This window comes from Epinephelus lanceolatus, chromosome 21 (assembly GCF_041903045.1).
Source record: "Epinephelus lanceolatus isolate andai-2023 chromosome 21, ASM4190304v1, whole genome shotgun sequence".
Taxonomy (NCBI): Eukaryota; Metazoa; Chordata; class Actinopteri; order Perciformes; family Serranidae; genus Epinephelus; species Epinephelus lanceolatus.
This window is the reverse complement of record NC_135754.1, coordinates 21915516-21941300: the sequence shown is the minus strand read 5'-3', so window position 1 is coordinate 21941300 and position 25785 is coordinate 21915516. Positions and strand designations below refer to the sequence as shown.

The following is a 25785-nucleotide window of genomic DNA, read 5'->3' as shown; positions in this document are numbered from 1 at the left end:
ATTAAAAAAATACACAATAGTTTACTGGTAATTTATTCAGTTACAAAACAGTCTACAGTTCTAAACAAAGCCCCAGGTGACGAATTTAATTTTATCTTTTCGTTTTACTTTTGTGTCGAAAGCCGCGGTCTGAATCTTCGTTGTGAGTTTACCTAGTAGGCTGCTTGTTGTTAGAAACATGGCGTCCTACTGCAGCCTCTCCACCTTATTTCCTATCCAAACTCAGCTGGACTACGCCCTGGACGACGCCGCGACACAGCAAGAGAAGGAAAATCTTGTCTACGAGTATTTAAAAAGGCTAGACGAGAGAGAGGACCTGAAGATACCCGATTTCCAGACAGGTTAGCCCATGTTACAGCTCTAGCTCGCCTAGCACTGTGTCTCTGTCCATAGCAGTTGCTCCATAGTTTGACTCGAGTTTGCTAACATGCCATTACAGGACTCGACATGTTCATACAGTATGGGAACTGAACATTTAAGGGGTCCTCTCCTTTTCTCTATTGGTGTTTAAATTCTTTTTAACATACCCTTTAACTACGGGTGCTTTTGTTAGTTAGCTAACTATCTTATCTATTCACAAAACAACTGGTGACACAGCTATTTAAAGAAATGGCTGCAATGATCAATTTCAGACCAAATAAGGAGCAGCTGTTTTGTGCAGGTTCAACTTTTTTACAGTGCAGTGCTTCCTGTGTTGTGTTTTGTTGCCTGTGTCTATCAGCTGTGCACACAATAGCTTGCAGCTTCCTCCTGTCCAAGTTATACTTTATTCACTTTATTTAAGTTTTTCTTTCATAACAATAAGTATGGCATAATTTGGAAGCCACAAGTCTATATAAAGCAAGAGCATGCATTATATTATGTACCTTTTCCTTTTCTCTGTCTTTGTATTTGTCCTCTTCAGGGCTTTATTCATACTCTAAGCTGTATAACTTTCATGCTACTGCAAATATAAGGCGTTAAATGCTTAAGTAGTTTGAAATTTAACTCACAATTCACATACAATGATAGTATGTTAGCCTTTTCTCTGATGGCACCATCATAAGAATGAATTCTTGGCATACCCCTGACTTCTCAGTGGTTTCTTACTCATCTTTGAATTAGTGTGTTTATTTTTTGTCCTTTAACAACAGCCTAACATTCAGAATAACTACATAACAGCTGTCTTTTGTAGCTGCTGTCACACCAAATAGTATAAACAGTGTTGGCCCATACTTGAAGAATGAAAAAGGTTGTCGCCAGTGTAGTTTCAAAATAAAGCTCCAGGGGAGGGGAATCAAATGCTGCTGGTGTCAGCATCACCTCAGTTTGGTCCTCTGCTATGCAACATGTTGGCAATATCTCATTGCACCAGTAGATGGGGATCTACAGTTAGAACATCAAACAGCAGAGTAATAAACATGGCTGTATGGGATTGAAACTAGGCCCACAAACCCATCATGACTGTACATAAAATAAATTAAACTGGTAGTTAAAAACAGTTATGGATGTTCATATGATTTTCTTCTTGGCAGTATACCTCTGTACTTGACCCATTCATTATAGTATTTTGTGTTTTTATATATTATATGTGTATTAAATGCCTTTCTTTTTGCATAGTCAAAGAAACATTTAAGATATACAGTATGTAACAACAGCCAAGTTTAAACTCCACAAATAACAAATTAAAAACCTAAAATTAAACCATCTTAGGTACCATACAATACCTATAGTCTTCCTCTTCAACAATTTAAATGCTGAATCTTTAAAAACACGAGATCTATTTCTTCTTTATCCTACTTGCTCTGTGCTTGCATCATTTTCAAAGCTGTATAAAAGGAGGGATAACTCTTTTTTTAATTATTCAGCTTTTATTTAATCAGGTCATGTGCTACTGAGATTAAGAATTGTTCTTTCTAAGGAGACATTGCAAAGCAAGACAGCAGCACAAGTAAAAGAAATACGTTCAAACAGGCTCAAAGTGTTTTATTTCCAGGTACCTCATGCTGGATTTTGGTGCTCAGTACGCTGTGAAATTTAAAAGTATTAATCGAGTGCATGTCAGTAAAGTGTGACAGACGTTATCAGACACAATCTGGAGTGCATGTGAGGTTAGTGTTAAAAAAAAAAAAAAGAATTATCAAACACGATCTAGATCTTCAGAAATTAATTCATGGCATTAATAGCTTAGCAACACCTCTGAAACTGTGAGAACTTCCAAGTCTGCTTTGATCCATCAGCTATTTTTTTTCCTTCCATATGACATAAATGCAGTATCAGACCAGACAGATGGGCACTGTGAAACGTTTTCCTGCGCTGTGACTAAACATAATTAATAAAATGACAGGCCAATTTTCCACTCTGTGATTTACTCCAGGCTTGGAATGGCTCAACACAGAGGGGCCTCTGTCTTTAAACAAGGAGCTGGCTGGCAAAGTGGTGCTGCTGGACTTCTTTACTTACTGCTGCATCAACTGCATGCACATCCTGCCCGACCTGCACCGGCTAGAGAAGACGCACTCTGTCAAAGGTATGGATGTACACTGGCTTTAAAGCAACAGCTGACGTAGGTGTCTTGTTTCTAGAGGGGTTGAGAGGTTTGAATGAATGATTTACAATAGAATAACATGCAATTCAACATCATGACAAACCTTTATGATGTGGAAATATAGGACAACTCCCCCCAGTGTCCTCCCCAAGGAGACTTCTCGTGATCCTCCCATTAATAAAATTAAGCAGAGGCAAAGCCCTTAATGACTGACGTGTCAATGAATACATACAGTTATATCATGATAATGAGACATGATATTCATGTGATTCTGTTGTTACAAGGCACCTTGAATAGCACAGCTGGGCAGGTTGCTCTAAGCCACAGATACTCAGCTTGCTTTGCCCGAGGGCAACTTTTGCACAATGGCAGGAGGCTAGTGGCCAATTAATGAACGGGCATTAGTCATATTTATCAGTATAAATGATGAATGAAGTGTCTGTTTCAACCATTTGACGTTTGCTGTGCTCGTCTTTGCCAAGTGCCCAGTCCAGCCACAGCAGCCCTGCACAGGTCATGTTTACGCAGGGGCGTTTCCAGGATTTAAAGGACATTCAGGGCTTAGAGGATCCTCCCCTGGCACTTTGTGTTTGATCTAAAAATTCCCAGTGGGAATCAATTTATTTTCATGGTCAGCAGGCCCCCGGGACCTGATCCCAGGCCAGATTTGTCCCAAGTTGAGTGTCACTGATCTAAGCTATTTGGCAGAAGGGAGAACTAGCGAACTTTGTGTTTGTCTTCTGTTTATTTGGGTTTCTAACATGCTCAGTCGTGCAGATTTTTTAAAAAGCAATTTTACCAGATAGCTATAAAAGTGAAATTGTATCTGTCTCTCAATACTTTGACCCCTCGACCCTGTTTGTGTCACACAGCCTTGAGCTCATTTGTTCCTACTGAGATATAAATGTTTGAAAATTAAACATCTGGGCTGTAAACATGACGCAAACAGGAGTGCACAGCGTCTTTATTGAGGGCTGTTTTCAGCCCTGCATTAATAGAGATTTGGTGCTCTAGTTAATATTTTTGACACCACGACAGAGTGCGTGGAACTGGCTCAAAATAGACATCAGTATTCATGTTCATGGAGCATGTCAATCAGTGCAACAGTGAGTCTCATTTGTGTGTTTTAAAGGAATAAATCCTTTTGTAGCTCCAAAGGCCACGAATCTGATGACAAACAAACGTTGCTTGGATTAGTGTCAGTCGAGGGTGAAAACTACAAGTCTGAAAATGAAAGAACATCGTGTTGATTTGGAAAGTAGTGACTACCAGACTCCTGTAGCCTGCCTCTCATCTCTGCTTGAGGCAAGCGGCCCAGCTCGTGGCCTCAGTTTAACTGTGCTCAGTATCTGTAAACAAAGGAATGATTGGTCCCTGTTCAGTGCTCGTTAAACCATAGCTATTGTTAGCTGTGGGCTAATTAGAACAAGTATCAAGCTGTGGAGAATTACTGTCCATTTCCTGTGCATGTTGAATGAGTGGAAGATAGATGTACGTAAAACAGAAAAGGCAAAATGCTCATTAATGCAAGTTTCAGTCAAGCAACAGCCAAATTAATAGAAATAGTATACTTATAAAAAGCAGCACTGGCTCAGCAGGGAGGGAGCACAACTCCATTGGTATCTATATTATGTGTCATGCTGCGTCACAGGATCATGTGTAAGTTCACTGGGGCAAAGGAGCTGCAGTACATCAACTTGACTTCTCTTTTTGTCCAAGAGCATAAGGACCCTTATCTCAGCTGTGAAGAGACAGTTTCTAAAAATATTTCCAAGTAAGTGCATACAGGGCCCATAATTGTCCCCCCGCTGTAGTCCACTGTATGGCTCTTTATATAGCCACTCCACGCAGAGCATTATCACATCCGACTGACTCTTTCATCCCGCTGGCCCTTTACAGGATCATCTGAGGAAGCCATGCAGCTTGAAATTCAGTTGCGAGCCAGGCAGGACGCAGAGCACACACACATTATCTCACTCGCCTTATCTTTGGCACTGCTATGGGTACATTCTGTTTGCTGCTCTGGTCAGTGAGGTGTGGGAGCCACCCTGTCCAGTCACTCCCACAGTCCAACACCCACCCACCCATCGTCACTGCAATCTGTGCTGCTACTATACTGCACGGGTGATGAAATCCGCTGCAGATGGTTTGAGTTTGAAGGTTTGGATCTCTTGTGTTTTTATGTCTGAGGGCGGCTCGGTGATGTGAGGGAAAGGAAATGTCAGGAGTGAGCAAGGGTTTTTGTTTATGTCATTGTCAGTGGAAGTAGCCTGCGGTTATGTGCTATAAAAAAGGCAGGATGAAATGTAAATTAAAATAAAAGCTTGGCCTGTTTTGTGCAACAAATAACAAACTAATTATGTGCAAATTAGAGATGCGACAATTAATCGATTAGTTGTCTACTATTAAATGAATCACCAACAAGTGCAGTCGATACATATTGATTCTGAATATCTGAAATGGTTTCAGCTCTCAGTTTCTGCTCTCTCTTCTCTTGGACAGTGAGTTGTGACACACACCATTTTATTGACCAAACAACTAATCGATTAATCAAGTAAATAATCAACGAATTCATTTACAATGAAAAAAATTGTTAGTTACAGCCATAGCGTGAACATATGCACATTAATTATGAAATTAAAGTTACTTCAAATTGTTTTCTCACCTGAATTAAATCGATTAGTTGAGATTCAACCGTTCAAACTGTTTCACTTTATTCTGTGGACGTTAAACAGATCATCGATAGCAGTGGTTCCCAGTCTTTTTCCTCAAGCAACCCCGTTTCTATCATGTGACTAATAAGTGACATGTTTTATGGGTATTTAATGTTATATTCAATGCATAACAGTCATAGTACAGATCAACTGATAAAATGCACTATTAAACCAAATTGAAAACGTAATGACTGCAGGAGGTTTTGTGTACAACGAGCGGTTTGGATGAATTTTGAGCAAATGTCTTTTCAAAAAGTTTTCTTACACTCCTTAAACCAAAAAGGCCCTGTGACCCACCTGTGAAGCTTTTGTGACCCCTAGTAGGGGTTGAGACCCCCAGGTCAGGAACCAGCGATCTATGGAGTACATGTAACAAGTCATAAACATACCTACATGTTCTCAGAATAATTTTGTTGAACTTGAGCTCAAGTTTAACTCAAATTCTGAGAGTATGTCGTGAATTGTCACATGTACCCTGTAGATAAACGTCTACAGACAAAGCCTATTACCCATGTTTGTCATTGATACACAACAGTTTCAGACTCAGTGCCTCAGAATGACACGAGTAAAGAAGCGACTGTGTTTCCAAAAAGAATCCCACAGGGATCGGAGAACAGGAAGGAAACTCGAGATATCTCATATGTAAGGCCACTTCAAATTTTAGCTCCAAAACAAAGTGTTCACAAAGCATCACAAACTTGCCTCTTTCCACAGTTTTAGGCGTTCCTGTCTATTTAGACATTCGTTTGTCCTTGCCAAAAGTCACAAATTCTAACTAATCGCCCTCATCATCGATACAATACGGGTAGTGTTCATTGTCTTTGAAGACTGCTGTGAAAAACATTTACAGCCTGGAGGCGCTTAAACATTTCCAAGAACCTCTGTGAGGCTGTCGTTTTGCTGCAGGGTCACTGATAACAAAGCGAGACAGTCGAGGGTTCCAGTCGAAAATCATCCGTTTCCCTCCTTCTCCCCAATCCTCTTTGACGTGCACGTGTGTGTGTGTGATGTTGGCGTCTTGTTTATGATCAAGCTTATGCAACTTGTTGACACAGTGATTTAGAGCTTTACTAGATGGACACATGTCAAGTCACGACAAGTTTTTATTGTGAGCACAGATAAGTCAAATCACTTACTGTTCTGTTATGTTTGGCTCTGTTTTATTTTTGTCTTTGTGTCTCTATTTGTTTAATCTCCCTCTCAGATGGATTGGTTATTGTTGGTGTGCACTCAGCTAAATTCCCCAATGAGAAGGTAAGTGTTTTCATTGTTCTTCATCATTTTTACCTCTCCGTAGGCCGCTCTGCTCGTGCATTCTTTCTGCATTTTCATCACTGCAAAGTATCAACAAATATGTGTAATTTTCAGCATGATAGAAGACAACATGACCCACTCTTTCCTCAGGCAGGAAATCAAAGCACCAAAGCATTAATCTGGAATGTTACACCAGCGTGCCAGAATTAGAGTCTGATTTTGGCAGCTCAGTTGATAACTATCAGAATGATCATATCTGAAATTATTTTTGTTATCAGTGTAAGACCATAAAACATGCTCAGATCTTTAGAAAACCCCCCTGATACTCTCCTCTCATTTATTCTGTATAAACATAGCACTGATGCCTTTCTGTTGTACATGATCATTCGTCTATGCTTGTCTCCAACCTTTCAAAGGTCCTGGACAACGTCCGCAGCGCCGTGCTCCGCTATGACATCTGCCATCCAGTCGTGAACGACAGTGAAGCACACCTGTGGCATGAACTGGAGGTGTCCTGCTGGCCCACGCTGGTCCTACTGGGCCCACGTGGCAACCTGCTCTTCTCCCTGGTGGGTGAAGGCCACCGCGACAGGCTGATGCTTTTCTCTGACAGCGCCCTCCGTCACTACGGGGAGCAGGGTCTCCTGAAAACACACGAAGTGGGGATCAAGCTGTACCGAGACTCGCTGCCACCCAGCGTCCTGTCTTTTCCCGGGAAGGTGGCCGTAGACGACAGCAAGAAAAGACTGGCCATAGCGGACACTGGGCATCACCAGATTCTGGTGGTGTCCACAACTGGACAGCTGTTATATGTCATAGGAGGTAAGAAGGAGGAAACTGGATGGTGATTTGCAGTGTAATGGGCTTAACGTTGCATAAGTGTCTGTAGGGATGGCAACTGATAAGATTCTGATTAATTTTCTGTGTAGGTTTTCAGTGTCAGCGCAACTGTTTCATTATTTTCTAAGCAAAAAAACCTGCTAAGCCTGCCTGCGTGGCGCTAATGCTATTATAACAGGACATCAACCCTTGGTAATGGCTGTGCTGCTTGGTCTGGAGGCAGTGACACTCGTGCGTAGGGTCACACACAGGACAATCCTCAAATTCAAGTTTACATTGCATAAGACGTTTCATCGTATTGCTGATGTTTCCACCCTTGAAATTGTCATTTTTATAGACATTTCATCTCTCCTCGTGAAATCAAGTCACCCTTTTGACCGTGTCCTCGACTCCACGGTGACTCCTTCTTGTTGGGAGTTCCTAGCAGTGTAAACACATGAGTTTGATGTCATTGTTACACCTTTGGCAACTGTCATAAAAACATGGCTGCATCAATAAAAGGAATTGATAAGCTCTGAGGCATACGATTGTAATGGATTTGACAATTTGGAACCAGTTCTTGATTTCCATCCCTTGATGGAAATATGCGTCATATTGAGGTTAAAGTTGCGTAGATATCTGGGTGGGTTTGGTGGAACCTTAAGGTGTCCCTACTAGTATGATTTTTGTGCTATTTGATTTGTCATTTAGCACAAAGAAATCATCTCTGAGTTGGTGGAGTAGCTATTTAATGCATGAGTTATTAGAATGCGTGCAACCACTTATCCAAAGCCGGGTTGCGTTGCGTGGGGCAGCAGGCTGAGCAAAGTGTTCCAGACGTCCCTCTCCCCAGCAGTGTTTTCCAGCTCCTCCTGGAGGACCCCACAAGTCTTGTTGTTCCCTTGTTATGATTAGAATCCATGCAAATTGAACAACGGTGTTTAAAGGGAAACGTCACAGATTTTAAACCAGCTCTGTGTCATAAGAATGTGGGTAGTATGTGTGATCGAACTGTGGTAAACTTCCCTCCATCTTGCCAGCACCCAGATGTCCCTGCTCATTTCCCAGCTCAAATTTGCCAGATGATGAGTTTCATGTGCATTCTGGTGGTTGTAGTGAATGTCACAGTCCTTTTACTTTGTTTTCTCTGGTCATGTTGCACCAAATTCAAAAGTATCCGTAGCTTTCTACTGCATAGACAGCCCATGTTTAATGAAAGGACCATCTTTCCAGCAGTGTAATACTTCTTTAAACATCACTGGTATTTCTGGAGCTACGTGGCAGACTGTGTTGTCCCCAGACCAACAGAGTTTGGCAACAACAGGGACGACCACACACTGGGGACTGGCACTGTTCTTACTGTGGACAAATTGAGGTTTAAAAAAAAAAGAACATTTATTTGTGTAAGAAGTTTGAAGCGTCAAGCAAATTGTTTCTGTATCAAATCATCCTGAGCACATTTGTTAATGCACTATAAGGACAGTAGATTAAAAATCAGTCACACTCTCAAGTAATTATGGCACTTACAGAAAGTGAAGGCCACCTGTGCTCCAGCTGTTAATGGGCGAGTACGCCTGTACAAATCCCTCGTATTAGTAATCATAAAATCATCAGTCATATCTTTTCAGGCAGGGAAGATTAAAAAAAAAATGCCTCAATCCACCTCTTGTGTTAACTGAAAGATAAGTGAATATGTGAGGAACAATTAAAGTGCTGTTGCTTAGTAACCTGTCAATGTCAAAAACTTTTATGAGTCACATCGGACCACAGATAAATGTCAAATACCTGAACACGCCGAGTCTGAAGATGCACAAATTCCCCTGTAGAGCTTTAATATGACAGTGGTGGTGAAGAGAAAGACATATAAACAACTGATCTGTCATCAGAGATGCATCCACATGGTGTACCACACACACAGACTTTTAAGTTTCATGTGATTATCATTTCTGTCCCAGGGCCTAAAAGCGGAAGACAAGATGGCGACTTGTCCGAAGCTTCCTTTAACTCCCCTCAGGGTGTGGCCATCAAAGGGGACATTATATACGTGGCTGACACCGAAAACCACCTGATCCGAAAGGTAGCACCCTAAACTATCTCTTAAAATCACTGCTTTAATTAAATTCGATGTCACTTGATTTTTATCCGTATATCTCTGCCTGTCTGTCCGGGTTTCAGATTGACCTGTCGGAGGGAAGAGTCAGCACTCTCGCCGGAGTTGGATCTCAAGGCACGGACAAAGAGGGCGGTGCCATGGGACCTCAGCAGCCCATCAGCTCTCCTTGGGATGTGACTCTTGGCACCGCTGGTGAGTCTTGTGGCGCGGTCGGACAGGAACCAGAAGGGCGATGTTTTATTGTCTCTCCCCTCTGTGCCTGCCCTTGCTCTCGTCACCTGTTTTATTTCTGAACGCTGCCACGCAATCAATAATTCTTGAGAGAGAAACAGAGGATAGTGCAGCCTTCTTGTCTCAGATTGCCTGGGTATTTTTGGGTCTCATCATTTCACAGGTCACAGTTCAGTCAGACTGAGGTGTAGATAAAGGAACGGAGGTCTGTAAACAACAGGAAGTGGCTACATCTCACCCGATAAGAAAAGACCAGGGTGATCACACCTTTAGAGGAATTGTTTGAAACTAGCATTCGCAGTGTTCTTGGAGGCAAATAGTTAATGGGAGTTAGCAATGTAGCTCGGCCCCAGCCCATGTAGGGCTTTGTATACAAGGAGGAGGAGCTTAAAATCAGTTCTAAATGTAACAGGAAGTCAGTGCAGAGCAGCTCAGACTGGCCTGACATGCTCTCTCCTCTTGGTTCTGGTTTGTAGCCAAGCTGCAGAGTTTTGAATGAGCTGATGTCTCTCAGAGGTGTTTTTTGAAAGGCCAGTAAAAAGAGTGTCAGTTTGAAATAAAGACATGAATCAGTGTCTCGGCAGCCTTTTCATTTAGAAATGAGGTTGTACCATAGCTGTGTTTCATGTCTGTTTCCACTTAAAGTTATTTTAGAAATGAGGTTGTACCGTAGCTGTGTTTCATGTCTGTTTCCACTTAAAGTTATTTAATCTACAGTTTAGGATGTCACCCATGGGGGATGCTCAGTAAACTTCTTTGCCAAAATCCCTCATTTTAGCTCTACTGAATCACTCTGAGGCTAAAAATCAATATGGGATCAAAACTGCACAAGTCACAAACGACTGTGAAGTACCTGACAAGGTCTTTTCATTTTCCTACAAAGTAATCTCAGACTTCCAGTTCCAGCTTTGCCTCTCTGAATTCTTCGCCTTATTATTTTGCCTTTGGCATTCAGAGTTTCTTTATTATCGATCTTTTGTACAAAGTTGTCACACATTACCTTTTTTCATCAAAGCAGAAAGCTTTTTTAACTCAGCTTTTGAATCTCGCAGACATTTTGTCCCTAAGTGTTGAGTGTATGTGTTGTGTTGCCATCAGGCCTTGTTACCTACGGGCATTGCAGATTCTACATCAGTCAGCATAGAGTTGTTGTCATACACACACACACAGAGGCCATACCAGCAGATTCCTTAAAACAATATATACACCTTGCAGACAGTACTGTATGTTGCTGCTAAATTTGGCGTTATTGTTCTGCTCTCCAGGCTGTTATCATTTAGACATGTTGAATATGAGGTTATCATGTACAACTTGAGCCTTATTTATGTTTTGGTCATTAAGTGAATATTATTTAAAAATGTCTATTAATTTCTTTGCTTTCTTCACTTTCGGAGAAAACTACAAGCCCTTAATAGCCAGTTATTTATTTATTTATTTATTTTTCATGCAGGCTTTACATCAATGTAGAGCCTATGCCGTACCCTACGCACTAGCCGGAGTGCACCTCTTCAAAAATGTCATGGCACAGACACTTAAATTTCACAGAAAAGAAACAATAAATTGTAAAGACAATAAAGCCTCCACAAAATAGCATTTTAAGTTGTGTGTGGGATGTATCCTGGCTTCACATGAGCAGAGGAACTCTCCGCTCGTCGCTAGGCTAATTTATACAATGTAAAATGCCATAGGCTTGTGCTAATAACGTTAGCATGTTATATTTGTGGGAAATATGTGTTTAGAATAAGACAGTTGTTGTGCTGGTGAACCTTGTGAGTTGTAAGGGAGCCAAATTATGTACAGTTACCTTTGTCAAATGTTGCTGTTGCTCCTGGCTTCATATGAGAAAAGGAAAAGATCACAAGCTGCTAGGCTAATATATACAATGTAAAATGCCATAGGCTTGTGCTAATAACGTTAGCATGTTGTATTTGTTGGGAAAAATGTGTCCAGATAGACAAGTGTCTGTCTGTGAATGCTGCGAGTTATAGAAAAGCTGATTTGTGTACTTCCGATTCTCTCTATTAAGCCATGTTTAGTGTGTGTTTAGTGTGTGTTTTGAATCAACTAAACTTAACAGCACTTCACAGAAACCTCCAACACCGACTAGTGTTTTGGAGGTGTAACTGCACAGTGACACAGACACACCACTGCACAAGTATAAATACTCAAAACGCCCTAGACCACTTGCGTAGGCTACAGCGCAGGCTCTGCAGAAATCATGCTCAAGTAGGACTTGTGCCCATCAGTGCATCCCTGGGTGTGTAGGTCTTAAAATGAGGTGTGGTCAGGCGCGTTGTTGACGTATTGCTATTTGGAGGCAGCAGAAAGCCATTGTGCCATTGACGAACAAAAGCGTGGTTCAAAGTCCAAGTACTTCCTTGATATTTAAAGGGCACAATATTCAGATAGCAAGATGCGTCAGCGTAGGCTGGTCCACAGCGCGTGGATGGGTTTGGTCGGTAAAATAACCATTTATTAATGAGGAAAATATCAATTGCATTCTATAAAGTGTGAACATAGCAGATTAGAGCTGCAAGGCTGCTGTCTGACTCCCCATAAAGAGAGACACTGTGTGCATTTATGTACCAGGAGCAGTGTTACTTCATTGATTATTCCAGAAGTTAAAAGTTTAGTTCTGTTTCCTCTGTCAAGTTTATAACCAAAGCTCTTAGTTTTGCAGCTTAAATGTCCCACGATATTTGCTGCAGTGACAATACTTACTGCATTACTCTACAGTTGCAGGCACGCCTGGCTCTTAAAGGGAATGGGAGATAACACACTGATTGGTTGAATTTATATTATGCCCCAAAACACACCTATGATGAATTAATTAAGGGACTAAATACAACCCTTTTGCCTCTTACACCCACTTTGCGCCCAGGTTACGCTTCGTTTAACCAGCAAAAGTTGTCAACAAGTCCTAAATGCACCTCACACCATGCATTATAGATCATTAAAACAGGGCTCTGAGGTGTTGTAAGAGCCGACAGTTGTAGTTAAAGTAAAATGTAAGCATGTGTTGTGACTGCCCCATTAATGTTGTGCACCTAATTAAACAAAGGATGAAAGTGTACGCCTGGACAGAGCTGTTTATTCTGCCTGTGGCGTGTACGACACTCATCAACAGTCAGGTGTCACATGTTAGTTTGAATTATTAATCACAGTGAATTTAAAGCATTAACTCCAAAAAATTTAGGGCCATCAGTCCGATTATTTCTCACTGCAAACAGCCTGTAAGCACAAGATAATCAGTCATGGGATCATGTAATGAACGGCTTGATGGATGACACAACCTGCTGGTTTGCACATCACCACAAGGTTTGGGGATGTGATATCAGACCTTTAACTCCACCAACATTGTCCTCTGAGAGTACATCCAAACACTCATTGCATATTCATGATTTATTCCCCATATGTATGAATAATTAAGAGGACCCAACACCTTTTGAACTGTAAAGAACCACAGTGAAATTGATGCTGTCAGATGTTGCTGACAGTCCGCCAGATGTGATCAAGAAGGCCCGAGCTCTGCGCTGCATTAAAAATACAACTGAGATACTGCATGTCTGTAAGGGTTGTGTGTTTATCATGATGACAGTATTGTCTCTGCTGAATGCATCTGAGGCGGCATACAGCCTTTGTCAGTGAGGCTGCCGTCACTTAAACCTGCACAGCTGCATTTCTGACTCAATTTTTGGCACCCCGCCTTCACCAAACAATCACAACTTATTGTCTCAGTCAGCAGACATATTTCATGGTAATACTAGTCTAAACATCTGAAAGGACATTTCACCTTTGAGGACAAAAATGTTGTCTTAAAAGTTTCCTGGTTCAAAGAGAGTTTGTTTTTGTGTGTGTTTGTATGTGTAGGCGGTGATGAAGATAACGTGCTGTGGATAGCCATGGCAGGGACCCACCAGATCTGGGCTTTGTTCCTGGCAGATGGGAAACTGCCCAAAGGAAGGTGAGAGACTGACACATGACCACCATGGCCTCTTGGCTGCAGCCTCTCTGAGTCACTAATAACTAAATAAGCAAATAGAAATGATAAAAAGGGAGAATGTACTCCTTATATCCAGCAATGTATGCAAGTGTTTTGTAATGTCTATTTCAAAATGTAAACAGTGAGTCCAAGGCAGGGACGTGCGTGCGATGGGCAGGCAGCGGCAACGAGGAGAATCGAAACAACGCCTACCCCCACAAGGCTGGCTTTGCTCAGCCTTCAGGCCTGGCTCCAGCCCCGGAGGAGCCCTGGGGCTGCCTGTACGTGGCCGACAGCGAAAGCAGCACCATCCGCACGCTGGCACTGAAGGATGGAGCCGTCAAATTGCTGGTCGGGGGAGAGAGAGACCCCCTGGTGGGTGTGCAGCAGTTGATGGATGGATGACAGCATGTTAGATGAATGTATAACTGAATGAATGGATGGAATGGATTTCTTCACATCATTTCATACTTGTAATAAATACCTTTTAGTTGATTTCATTACATTATTATGGTCAGGCGGTTCATGTCCAACCAGCCACAGAGAACAAGCACCAAATGAATCGGAAGTGTCTTTGAAGCTGAATTTGAAAATACATACTGTGTTCCAAATTGCTTACTTTTTTTATACTTCAAATGCGACAGATTTATGAGCAAGAGGGTCAAAGTTCAAGGCACAATGCCAAGACAAAGTAGTCTGTCCAAGTTGTATGACTATGCCATACAACAGTACGTACTTTGTAAAGGCAACTTCTGGACGTACTGAAAGTTAATAATTCAGAGCACAGCCTCAGGCCCTGATCACACAGAAAGCGTTTTAGCAGCTTGAGGCGCCATTTTGTAATTGATTTTAATAAGAATGAAGCTTTTTGTTCGCAGTTTTTTGCATTGCGACGCGCCTGGCGTTTTTGCTGTAGCTCTCTAAACTCATCGCGTTGAAGAAACTTCGACTCAGAGCGAATAAACGCCCCACGTCATCTCTTGTGTCGTCATGGTCACGACACATTTACAGTTGGTAAACAATGGAGGAGAAGCTGGTGGTAGCGGTTGCTGGCTTCCCAGAGCTATACGGCCCGACCATAGGCAGCAGGTTGTCAAACTGCCCAGAGTCATCCTCAAATATGCCTGGAAACAGCCATCACGGAGGTGAAGCTCCTGGACCAACTGGTGGTACTCCCCATTACCCACTCTCTTTTTTAGGGGCTCATGTACCCACACAGATCTCCGTTTCCCTGTGCCCAACAAACTGTTTACTGACAGCCTCTCACCCTCAGCCAGAGCTACGGCAAGTAGCCTCTGCCTGTCCATTTTAGGAACTAGCTATTAACTACAGTCAAATAACTAAAATGATTAAATAAACAGTAGATTGATTACACAGCGACCTGCAGCCCTCCCCTTCCTGACCTTAGCCCCTCCCACCAGATGATCACATAAGCACACACTTCTTACAATAACCTGTATGAATACTTGTATTTAATTTTAATCATTCTGATTGTCATCGTGATCCCGATGCTCTTATAAGTGGCAATTCCATGAGAAGTACCATCTTGTAAAGCCCTTTGAGGTGACATGCTGTGATTTGAGGCTCTAGCTACAAAAACGTGACGCACCTGCAAAAAAATTTGGCTCCAGTTAGCGCATTTTTGCTCCTTCCCAGAAACACTTTTATTTCGTTTATTGTCAGACTCTCTTTTGAATTCTCTTCTAACAAGTCCGTCTTTATTTATTTTGGTCGCTTTGTAATGCAATTAGTTGTAGCCTATGCTGGAATAGCAACTTTTTCTGCAGCATTTCCGCCATTGAATCAGGCTTTCACCATCTGAAAGGATGCACATTTGCATCTGCACAGCCAGTAGGAGCACCTTCTCCCTGTCACAGGCTAAAAACAGAGCTAAGAGAAGATGTATAGTGGCCCCTTAGACAACTTGAATTACACTATGCTCAAAGATTAATATGGCATTTTTGCCCAATGACACCAAGACACATTGCCTACCCCAGCTTTAATAGAGTTTTCCTCTTTGGTTGAATTAATTCTCTTCTACCTGGTTAGCATTTTTTGTCAATTGTAGTGTCTCTGTAAAAGAAGAATGTATCATCTAATAATCTTCCAGACAATGCAGTGAACAGCAGCTTGAACAGCAGGTAGTGGGAATTAAAAGTCCATTCCCAAAACAAGAAACTCTCATGAGATACCTTAAACGACAATATGTCCTGAACCTGGCTGTGCCCCCATCCATCAGCAGCAAACACACATGCCGTACAACCTGCACATTCATCTGCTACATTTCCAGCCACAGAAAACACTCGGACAATTATGAAGAAAAATGTTGCACAACATTTTGCATCACTCCTGGGCAATCACAAGGTTTCAGGGCCATTTCTTCATAGATAGAAAATATTGATTTAAAAGACAAAAAGCCATAAATAAACACAGCCACTCTTGTTTGTGGCTGAAACAAAGCCTGAAGACATTTTTTGAGAAATTACTTTCATGTCCTCACAGTTGTGCTGCTGTAGGTTTCTTTTTTTTTTTCATTCTGCCACACTGGAGTATTTTTGGAAAGTCCTAAGAGCTCTGAAGTAGTCACTCATGAGAGCGGGGAGTAATTAACTGGAGAGTCGTATACCATTTATTCAGCTTGTCCATGAGTCAGCAAAAACCATTAAAATATATTGTGAGTTGAGCTCTCCTCACTTTACAATACAGTGTTTTAAGTATTTAAAGGAGCACTTCAACGTTTCACATTCTCACCAAGAGTTACTGTTAGTGAGAGGATCAATAACACTCTAATATATAGCTACAGAGAGCAGCCATTTAGCTTAGCTTAGCAAAAAGACTGGAGACAGGGGGACACAGCCCACCTATTAGCCAAAAAGCCTTCGGTATATAGGAGAATATTGTAGTAGAATTTTGTAGTAGTGTACAACCGATGGTCACTAACCAAGCAATATATCCCATCATGCACCGCGCCAAAGGAACAGATGGACTGTATGAGATGGCAGCAGATACGGATGAGAGGAGAGAAAACAGCTCAGTTACAGCCTCTTGTATATGTTTAACTCATAATTGAGTTAAAGATTACTGCACAGAGATGGACTAAAATTAGCAAGCTGGGTTGCTACTAGCTGTGACTTGTACCATAAAGGCTTCATGCATAAGGTCACACATTATATCCCCAAGGTATTACATGACTAGCTGGTGAAACAAATGTCAGCATATCAAATGGAAAATGGAAAATTACTTATATTAATGGGACAGTTTGCAATCATGCTACTCTCTTTCCTCTTGTATGTCTGCCAGGGTTACTTTATTAATAGGCCTATGTTTAATGTGAGCAGAACAGTGCATCACAACACAACACAAACTGCTACAAAGTACTGTGTAACATTATTTATTTATTATTAATTAATTTTGGGAAACCATCGTTGATGTGGCACGTTTTAATCATTGGACGGCAATGACTAATAACGCAGAGGAGATGACCGTGTAGTGTCCGAAAGAGTTTTTTGATGTTCTAGATGACTCACTTTGTAGTCCTCAACATAGAACTCCCTCTATAGTATATAGAGAGTTATGAATGAGTGAATGATTTCAGATACAGCCTATACCTGGACGAGAGGGTGGAGCTAACCCTAGCTAACCCTAGCTGCAAGCTTGGTTAGCATGGTGCATATCTGTTGTTAACTGTGATAATGCTAATGCTAATTTAGGCTTCTAAAAATCAGCCTTAAAACCAATATAACAATATGTACTGTCCAGAAAAGCCAAATATCTGACTCCTGAGACGGTCTTTCAGTACAAAGTTAACTTTCATGAACTGAAAACACACTGCAATAGCAACAGCTACAGCTACATCTATACCATACATACATATTATACATAACTTTAAACCTTGATAATATTCACACAGGTGAGTTATATAAAAATGTACCCATGCACAGTTGTCATGAAGTAGGAAATCAGCTATAGAGACCAAAACTGTTTTTGTACCAGACCATAAACATGTTTATTTCTGCTGTAAGGCTGTGCATTTTAAAGGGATAGTGCCCAAAAATGAAAATTCAGCCATTATCTACTCACCCATATGCTGATGGAAGCTCAGGTGAAGTTGTAGAGTCTTCACAAGACTTGCGGAGATCCCAGGGGAGAGGGGGTAGCAACACGACTCCACCTAATGGGGGCTTACGGCGCCCCAGATTCAAACGTCCAAAAACACATAATTGAAACCACAAAATATCTCCATACTGCTCGTCCGTAGTGATCAAGTGTCCTGAAGCCCCGACATAAAAAGCTTTGAAAAACGTCATTTGAACTCTGTTTTTAGCCTCATTGTAGCCTGCAGCTCTGACTGCTTCTCTGTACATCACGGTCACGTGTGCGTGCTTGCGCGAGGCCGTGGGACATGGGCACTGCGTTCATGTGTGTTCATGTGCTTTCGCTGGTCTTGAGCGCAAGTGCGCACATGAGACACATGAGGCTAAAAACAGAGTTCAAATGACGTTTTTCCAAACAACGTTTTATGTGAGTGATGTGAGGACTCTAAAACTTCACCTGAGCCTCCCTCGGCATATGGGTGAGTAGATAATGGCTGAATTTTCATTTTTGGGTGCACTATCCCTTTAACACGGGGATCTATGGGGATTTTCTTGCTTTGGACCCAGCCTCAAGTGGCCATTTGAGGAACTGCAATTTTTGACATTGGCTTCATTTTATCAGCCCCAGAGGTTGCCATTTGGTTAATTCGTGAGCTCTAGATGTGCTGTTTGGGGATTCCAGGCTAGCTGTTTCCCCCAGTTTTCAGTCTTTTTGTCAAACTAATTTAATCATCTGCTGGCTATGGCTTCATATTTAGCATATAGATGATCTTCTCATCTTACTGTCGGCAAGAAAGTTAGTGAAAGTGTACTCCACACAAAATGTCCAACTATTCCTTTAACCCCATTAATTAATTTTTTTTATTCATTGTCTTTTTCCTGTTTTTAATTTAATCTAATTTTAAATTTTACAATTATTATTATTATTATTATTATTATCACTGTTGTTGTTCTTATTATTAATTATAATAATAATTTAATTTAATTTAATTTAATTTAATTTTAATTTTCTTTTTGTAATCACAATTTTAAGTTTAAAAGCTAAGTTTTCAAAATGCCTGTATTTTTTCTCAAAGTTAGCATGTGAGAAACAGCAGGGATCTTTGTATGGGCATTTTGCTGTGTTTCAGTACATCTATAGCTCTTTCAAAAAGAGAGAAACGAGTGGTTGATCTGTATATAGAAAACGTACATCAAAACCTTGTGTTGATTGCTCGTGGAAAACGGGAAACAACAGGATTGACAGGAAGGCAATCCAGGCATTCCAAAAAATATAGAAAATGAGTAAAGAAAAATAAAAAGCTGTTGTTGTTGTTGTTGTTGTTGTTGTTGTTGTTGTTGTTGTTGTTGTGGTTAAATCATTTAAAGGGCCAACATGTTTTGACCACTGCAGGTCCTCATCAGGGCTTTTTCAATACAACACAGGTATTGTCCCAACCTATAGTAGCAGGAACCAATAGGAGGCCATCACATGACCCAGATAATGACATGACAGGTGAAAAAATAGACAATAATGAAAAATAACAGGTTAGTAAAAAAACACAGGGTACTTATTTAGCTCTCCTTATATCCCATTCTTCTTCTGTCCTAGTTCAAGCACATCCTTCACACAATGTTTTCACATTTCTGTGAACAGCTGCATCACAATCTGAAATAGAGGTCACACTCCCGCGGTGAAGGTGAACATGTGAGCACAAGTGAACCCGCTGGCGTTTTTAATGTGCTTCTGCTTGTGCAATAACAGATTTTCTCAAAGATTTTCTCTCTTTCAGAACTGTGGAGAGTCAGCGAGCCGTAGAGAATCATGAGACCTTTTATGAAATCGTTGTCTCTGATTTTGTTTTTATTTATCAGCGGACTGATACAGAATGAGAGGCTGTTTATTTCAGTTCTTCCCGATTCTTAGCAAATTGGTTGTTAATTGGCCATAATAGTTATTTATCTGTTTGGGTCATGTTGACCTGAAACAATCTGAGCTGTCTGCTTCTGGTCACTGTCAGTAAGAACCGGATGAATGTTCCCATTTGTTGTATTTTAATGGCATTTATCATTAATGTTGTGCTTTGCTGCAAAACTTCCCAAAAATGACTCATCTAACTATTTTTAGCACGGTGACTAATGCGATTTAAAGATATTGTTATCTCTCTGGTGTTTCTTACAAAAGTGGTTACTGATATGAATTATTCAGAAACCTTTAAAATAATGAAGCCCGTGTTGCTTTAATGTTTTTATTTTAAGTCAAATAAAAAGTCTTCAAATAAAAAGTGATCATTTTCACTTTATGGGAAAGGCTTCAGAAGAGAGTGCTTTATCTCGATGGTTAAAAAACCTCCTTTTCTTCTCTTAACTAAACTGAAAATGTTTTAATTCAGTTAGAGGCGGTTCATAAATTTAGATTGGATGTGTTGTTCTTTGACCTATGTTGAGATTTAGACACAGGGGTCACAAGTTGCCGCTTGGGCATTATTATCTTAATTTGATCTCTTCTTTTGAACCAGAACCTTTTCGGTTTCGGCGATATAGATGGGAAAGGGGTGGACGCCAAGCTGCAGCATCCTCTCGGCGTCGCCTGGGCTCCCAAACAAAGCCTGCTCTATGTGGCCGACTCCTACAACCACAAGGTAACTGCTGCACATCACAAGGCTGCGGTTCAAAGCTGCAGAGTGCTCACATTTGATGCTTTTCTTGTTATAATGAGTTCCTTTAGGTCGTTGAGTGGATGCACAAAGCATGTATTTCCTTTTGATCTAACACCCATACAGGGAACATACAGGACTTGCGCTTTTTGTGTGATTGTATCTATGTGCCTGTGTAATTATGTTCAGATCAAGGTGGTGGATCCAAAGGGAAAGCAGTGTAGCACATTAGCAGGGACTGGAGAGGCTGGAGACATTCTTGGCCCTGAATTTAACAAATCCTGCTTCAATGAACCCGGAGGACTCTGCGTCGGCGACAATGGCAAGCTTCTCTACGTGGCCGATACCAACAACCACCAAATCAAAGTGCTGGACCTGTCCTCCAAGACTGTCTCACTGGTGAGATGTGTGTGTGTGTTCTAACCTTGAGAATGCACATCACATTTTGTCCACTTGTTTGAAATAAATCTACCCTGAAAGCTAGAAGAGAAAGGACATTGCATGTGTCAGTAGCTTTCTCCTTGCCCCCCTCTAACCCAAACATTCAAATCTCTCTCCCATCCAGTTCCCCATCTCCACGGAGTGCGTAGATGCGGTACCTTCAAAGCCTTTGTTGCCCGTCAAAGCCCCCACGCTGCCTAAATCAGCCGCCAGGAAAGAAATGCCACCAGTGGCAGTGTCAGCAGGCCAGACTCTCGTCATGTCGCTCACGCTGTCGCTTCCAGAAGGAACCAAACTTACAGAAGAGGCCCCCAGCTGCTGGGCTCTCTCAGCCGAGGGTGAGACAAAGTCATTGTTACAAATACGTGTCAGTGTTAATCCTGCAAGTACAATTGATTTTATAACCACAAGAGGCACCTTGCCATTGGCTAACACCTCTTCCTAGTGTGAAAACTTGTCCAATTATACTACGAGTAACAACAACATTCAGGGAGCCTGTCGGGCCCTCATCGAGTTCTAGTTCACGTCCAGTTAGGAAGAGGTGTAAGCCTGGCCCCGTTACTGTTGCTGCACCTGTCAAGTTCTCTGTTGTTGGGGTGCCCTGATGGCGTACTGCTCTATCCTGCATGTCATCTCCTGTCTTTGCTGTCTGTCTCTTTCTACCAAAAATAAAGCAGAAATGCCAAAAAATAATCTTCGTGGCATTGCACATGGTGCAGTTTACAGTGATAAAGGAGGCAGATTTAACACTCAAATTTTTTGGTCATTTTTGAAACAGTGGGGCATTGATTTCGCACAGAGTTTGAGAGAAAGCAGGAGTCTCCATTCTGGCCAGCAACTGTCAGTTTTTGACGGCTTTAACGATAAGAATCGCTGGTATTTTGTCATAGCTAACCAATTTAGCGAACTACAAAAAAGCATTAGCTCCATGACTTGGTTGAAAACTCTCAGCTGAACCATTTTTAAACAAGAAAGGATTTCCATTCTGCATTCACTGGTTGCATTTTATTGACTTATTTAACCTTTACTTAACCAGAAAAACCTCTTGAGATTAAAAATCTCTTTTTTAAGAGTGTCCTGGCCAAGACAGGCAGCAACATCAGTTACAGACAGACAACACAGAAGAATTTAAATCTTTAAAAAAAAAGCAATATAAAACACAAAGTAAGATTACTTAAAAGAAAAGCCAAAAAGTATGTTAATATAAACTCCTGCAACAGTGCTTTGTAACGACCGAGAGATTCCACATAAAAGGAGCTGCATACATAAATGCTCACTTGCCAAACTCTGTACATAACCTGGGTACAGACAATAAAAACATGTTATGTGAACAGAGAGCATAGCCACATGCATACATGTAGGAGTATGGGAAAAAAAGGAGCACCATTGTCTTTGTTTTACCATGCAAAGCTCCGTTTTTTTTTTATCATAACCAGGACAGTGTGATAAGAGAACATTTAATTTATACTCGTGTTACTTCTGTAGGTGGTGAGCTAATTAACCGAACACACTTAAGGTTACAGCTTACATTAGAACAGACAAACAGCAGTGAATCAATCACCAACACTTTCACTCTTGAATTTTAATGCCTCTGCGCCAAGGCATTATGTATTTGGGTTGTCCATCTCTATGTCCGCATGTTCCATTCTCATTAAGGCAATATCCTAAGTGCTGTATCGTGCCCGGCCATGTTGTGTGTCGTTAGGGTCAGGTGGGACCAGGTGTGAATGGGTGTTAACTTGTCTGGGGAGGGATCCCAAGACTGCATTGAAGGTGGGTGATAAGTAGTGTCATAGGCCACCTCCTCTGTTTGATGAAGGTCGTCTCAGTTTGACGTAGATGGCTTCTTTCTTGCCTCTTTCAAACTATCTTTCTTCCCTAGCCAAGATATGAACATTGCTGTCCTTGAAGAGTGTCCCTTCTCCTTTAGATGTAAATGGACAGTTGAGTCTTGACCCAATGGCTGGCTCTCCTGTGCTGCAGCATGCGCTTGTGGACTGGTTGTTTAGCGGCTGCATTTGGCTGCATACACTACATAACTCTGTTTCTGCCTGGGTGTTAAGGCGATAACCCACAAACACCTTGAGGAAATTTGTTCAAATTTGGCTCAAACGTCAAATTGGACTTAGCAAAACTGCAAACTTAAATGTTTGGCAGAGTCATTCAACCACAGGACAGTAACTCTAGTTGGTTTTGTAACAAAATAAAGCAAAAACATGAGCACAGACTCTTTGTATATTAAATATTACTTTTGCTACAGCCTCCTGCACACTGCGTCAACATGTGGAGAAACTCAAGCCTTGACAGACCTGCTGTGCCTGGTTACGGTTGCTAAGCTATGAATGGACAAAAGGTGTTCAGGGCAGGGGTTTATGGAATAGTCAGTTCTGCAAAGACAGCAGTATCTGACAAAGACTTGATAAATATCTGCTGCAAAAGGTTAATTGAGGAGAAGTGGAGGGATTTAAGCAAGAAGACGGTCAGGGTGTTACCGTAAAAATGATCTCATTTCCACGCTGGAATCAGCTGCTTTTGTTTAAGTGCATTGTCTCTCCAGTGACTGGTTTGTTAATATTTAGAACTTTTGCTTTCAGTAGGTTTCAAAAGCTGCATGCTTTGCTGTAGTTTCACCTGATAGGGTTGAGTCAGAGTTGCAACCCAAACTTACTCTCTTCATTTATAATAACCTTGTTCTGAATGTGAACCTCTCAACCTCTCCTTCTTGTCTTTATTTTAGTCCGTGATCCACGATTCTCTTAAAAAATAATGGAACTGAATGATGCTTAACCTTCACGTTGTTTTCACTTTACAACAAGCAGATTCTCACTGTGCCGGCCCACGCCTGGGATTTATACTGGAGAAATATTTAGATCAGTCAGGTACTCCTCTAAAGCACCATGGAGGCAATTTAATACATGCTTTCTACTGTTAAATACTACTCAAAGGGCCTTCTTCAGTGCTCTCAAATAGTAATCAACAATAGTCCGACCCTACGACAGAGTGTGAAGTGATTTGAGATACCATGTTGGTGGCAGGCAATGGTCCGTTCATTAGGTTTGGAGCAAAAGTCTCTCCATCATTCTGAGCGATGCTGCATGCAGCCATCGATATCAGCAGGCTATTTATAGAACATTTTGATAAGACGACATGCCTTGGTTCACATAATTAGCTACCAGGCTATGTTACGTGATCCTCCACTGTCCGATTATACCCAGTCTAGACTTATGCTGATCAGATCAGAGCAGAGGCAGGAATTTTAATGGATCAAGTTAGAAGTGCACTGCAGATTTAAATTGTTTTTTAGTGGCTTTTTAGAAATGGCTACCCAGAGACCTCAAGTTCGAAATCAGTGTCATTAATCACCGCTGGCATGGATTTGATGGTCTCACTGGCATAATATTTTCTCACAGTCGAGGTTTCTCGGCTTTGCTTTTTGACTTTCATTCATCCTTCAGTGGTTACATCACTCTAAATGTGTATTTGTTTCTAAAAATATCCCCCAGTAAATTCATGTCCTTACCCTCTCCACATCTGATTCAGTGGGGTTATTTGTGAGTAATATTGTAGAAGACTACATTTAGCAGTGCTCTGACTCGAGCCAATCTAGTACACGGGGTGCACCTTGCCACACTCAACCATAAATTTAGATGCCTGAAAGACAGTTTAATACCAACAACGCCCTTTCAGCACATGACACATTGTGTCTGATCTGGGTCCAAGCTGAGGATTGTTTTTGTTTTTGTTAGACATAATTCCGTTTCCTGTTTTTCACAGGTAACGAATGGCTGCTAGAAAGTCCGGTGGTCACTGGTGACATCATGGATCTGTCGAAGCCCCTCTCCATCTCAACCAAACTTCCAGCTACTATGAAGGACTTAAACGGCAACCCAAGCCTCACTCTTGGTGTATGGGTGTACTACTGTATGGAAGCAGGTAAAGCCTGTACAATGAAAGCAGCCTCCTTCACCCAGCCTCTTCAAATAAGTGCCAGTCATGGAGAGGAGGAAATCACTGTGGCGTTGGCTCATGCCTTCTGAAACCTCTTAACCTGTCTGAGTCACAGCAGGCGCAGAATCAACACCCTCTTTTGCTTCTCAGCTCTGCTCCTGTTTTGTTCTGGAAGAAGCTAATTTTTCCTGTGACTGTCTCTTTGAGAAAAATGCATTTCATACAAATCTGATTTTCAGGGGAATTTCATTTCAAACTACTCAGAAGCCCCCTCCATGAAACATCAGCGCCGTAATGTCCTGCACGTGACAGTTATTCATGGGAATGTAACCGTTACATCCCCAGGCATGTTTTAAAGGATGAACAGCCTGAAAAATCTGTATCCATGTGATAGTATATTTATGCAACAAATTCCTACAAGGACAGGCTGTACTGTGTAATTTAGGGGGTACTATTTCCACTCAGTGTTACCTTATTTTAAAACAGTGCCGCAGGACTAAATCAGTGCTGCAAAATAAAAGATATTCTGAGGATTTTAATGAGAAACTTATTTTGATTATCTAATTGGCAGGTGGTGGTGCTGGTGTCAGTGGTGGGTAGATGAATAAACAGAGTCTCTGTCATTTAATGATGTTGCAGAGGATCCAAACTACTTTAAAACATTGAAAACAAAGTAAAAGCAGAAACTCTGATGAGCTTTATATTTTCACCTTCACTGCCAGACAGATGTGAATCTCAAAGACGAGGCTGTTTACATTCAGATGTTGTGAGCAAAGTCTTTTTTTTTTTTTAACCTCCTCAACCTCCAAGAAGTAATTATTGAACAATTTCTGCTTTTGAAAAATTAGTGAAAGACTTCTGTGTGTGTTTGAAACCATTTCTCAGAAACACTAACTTTGTTTCTGTCAGTCCCATAAGTAATTAATTTGTAGGAATTTGAAAAAAAGGGATGTTTAATGGAGCTGATATTTGATTTAGACTCACAGAAAGCGGTTTTATTCTGCGTTTCCTCACTCAAGCATTGCT

The 25785-nt window shown here is 41.3% G+C and overlaps 1 protein-coding gene across 1 annotated transcript; it reads left to right on the top strand.

Annotated features, from left to right (window-relative positions):
* The first annotated feature begins 157 nt into the window (after positions 1 to 157).
* On the top strand, positions 158 to 25564 carry nhlrc2 (NHL repeat containing 2). The gene is made up of 12 exons (XM_033612078.2): positions 158 to 341; positions 2357 to 2509; positions 6446 to 6495; positions 6912 to 7317; positions 9270 to 9391; positions 9490 to 9619; positions 13529 to 13622; positions 13784 to 14015; positions 20233 to 20355; positions 20560 to 20769; positions 20936 to 21149; positions 24586 to 25564. The coding sequence occupies exons 1-12, from the start codon at positions 179 to 181 to the stop codon at positions 24846 to 24848; spliced, it is 2160 nt and encodes a 719-aa protein (XP_033467969.1). The 5' UTR covers positions 158 to 178; the 3' UTR covers positions 24849 to 25564.
* The last annotated feature ends 221 nt before the right edge of the window (positions 25565 to 25785 follow it).

Excerpts from the sequence above, each read along its gene's own strand:
- nhlrc2 (XM_033612078.2), top strand. The coding sequence starts at position 179 with ATGGCGTCCTACTGCAGCCTCTCCACCTTATTTCCTATCCAAACTCAG. Across the intron at positions 7,318-9,269 it reads GCTGTTATATGTCATAGGAG|GGCCTAAAAGCGGAAGACAA; the intron begins GTAAGAAGGAGG and ends TTTCTGTCCCAG. Across the intron at positions 9,392-9,489 it reads AAAACCACCTGATCCGAAAG|ATTGACCTGTCGGAGGGAAG; the intron begins GTAGCACCCTAA and ends TCCGGGTTTCAG.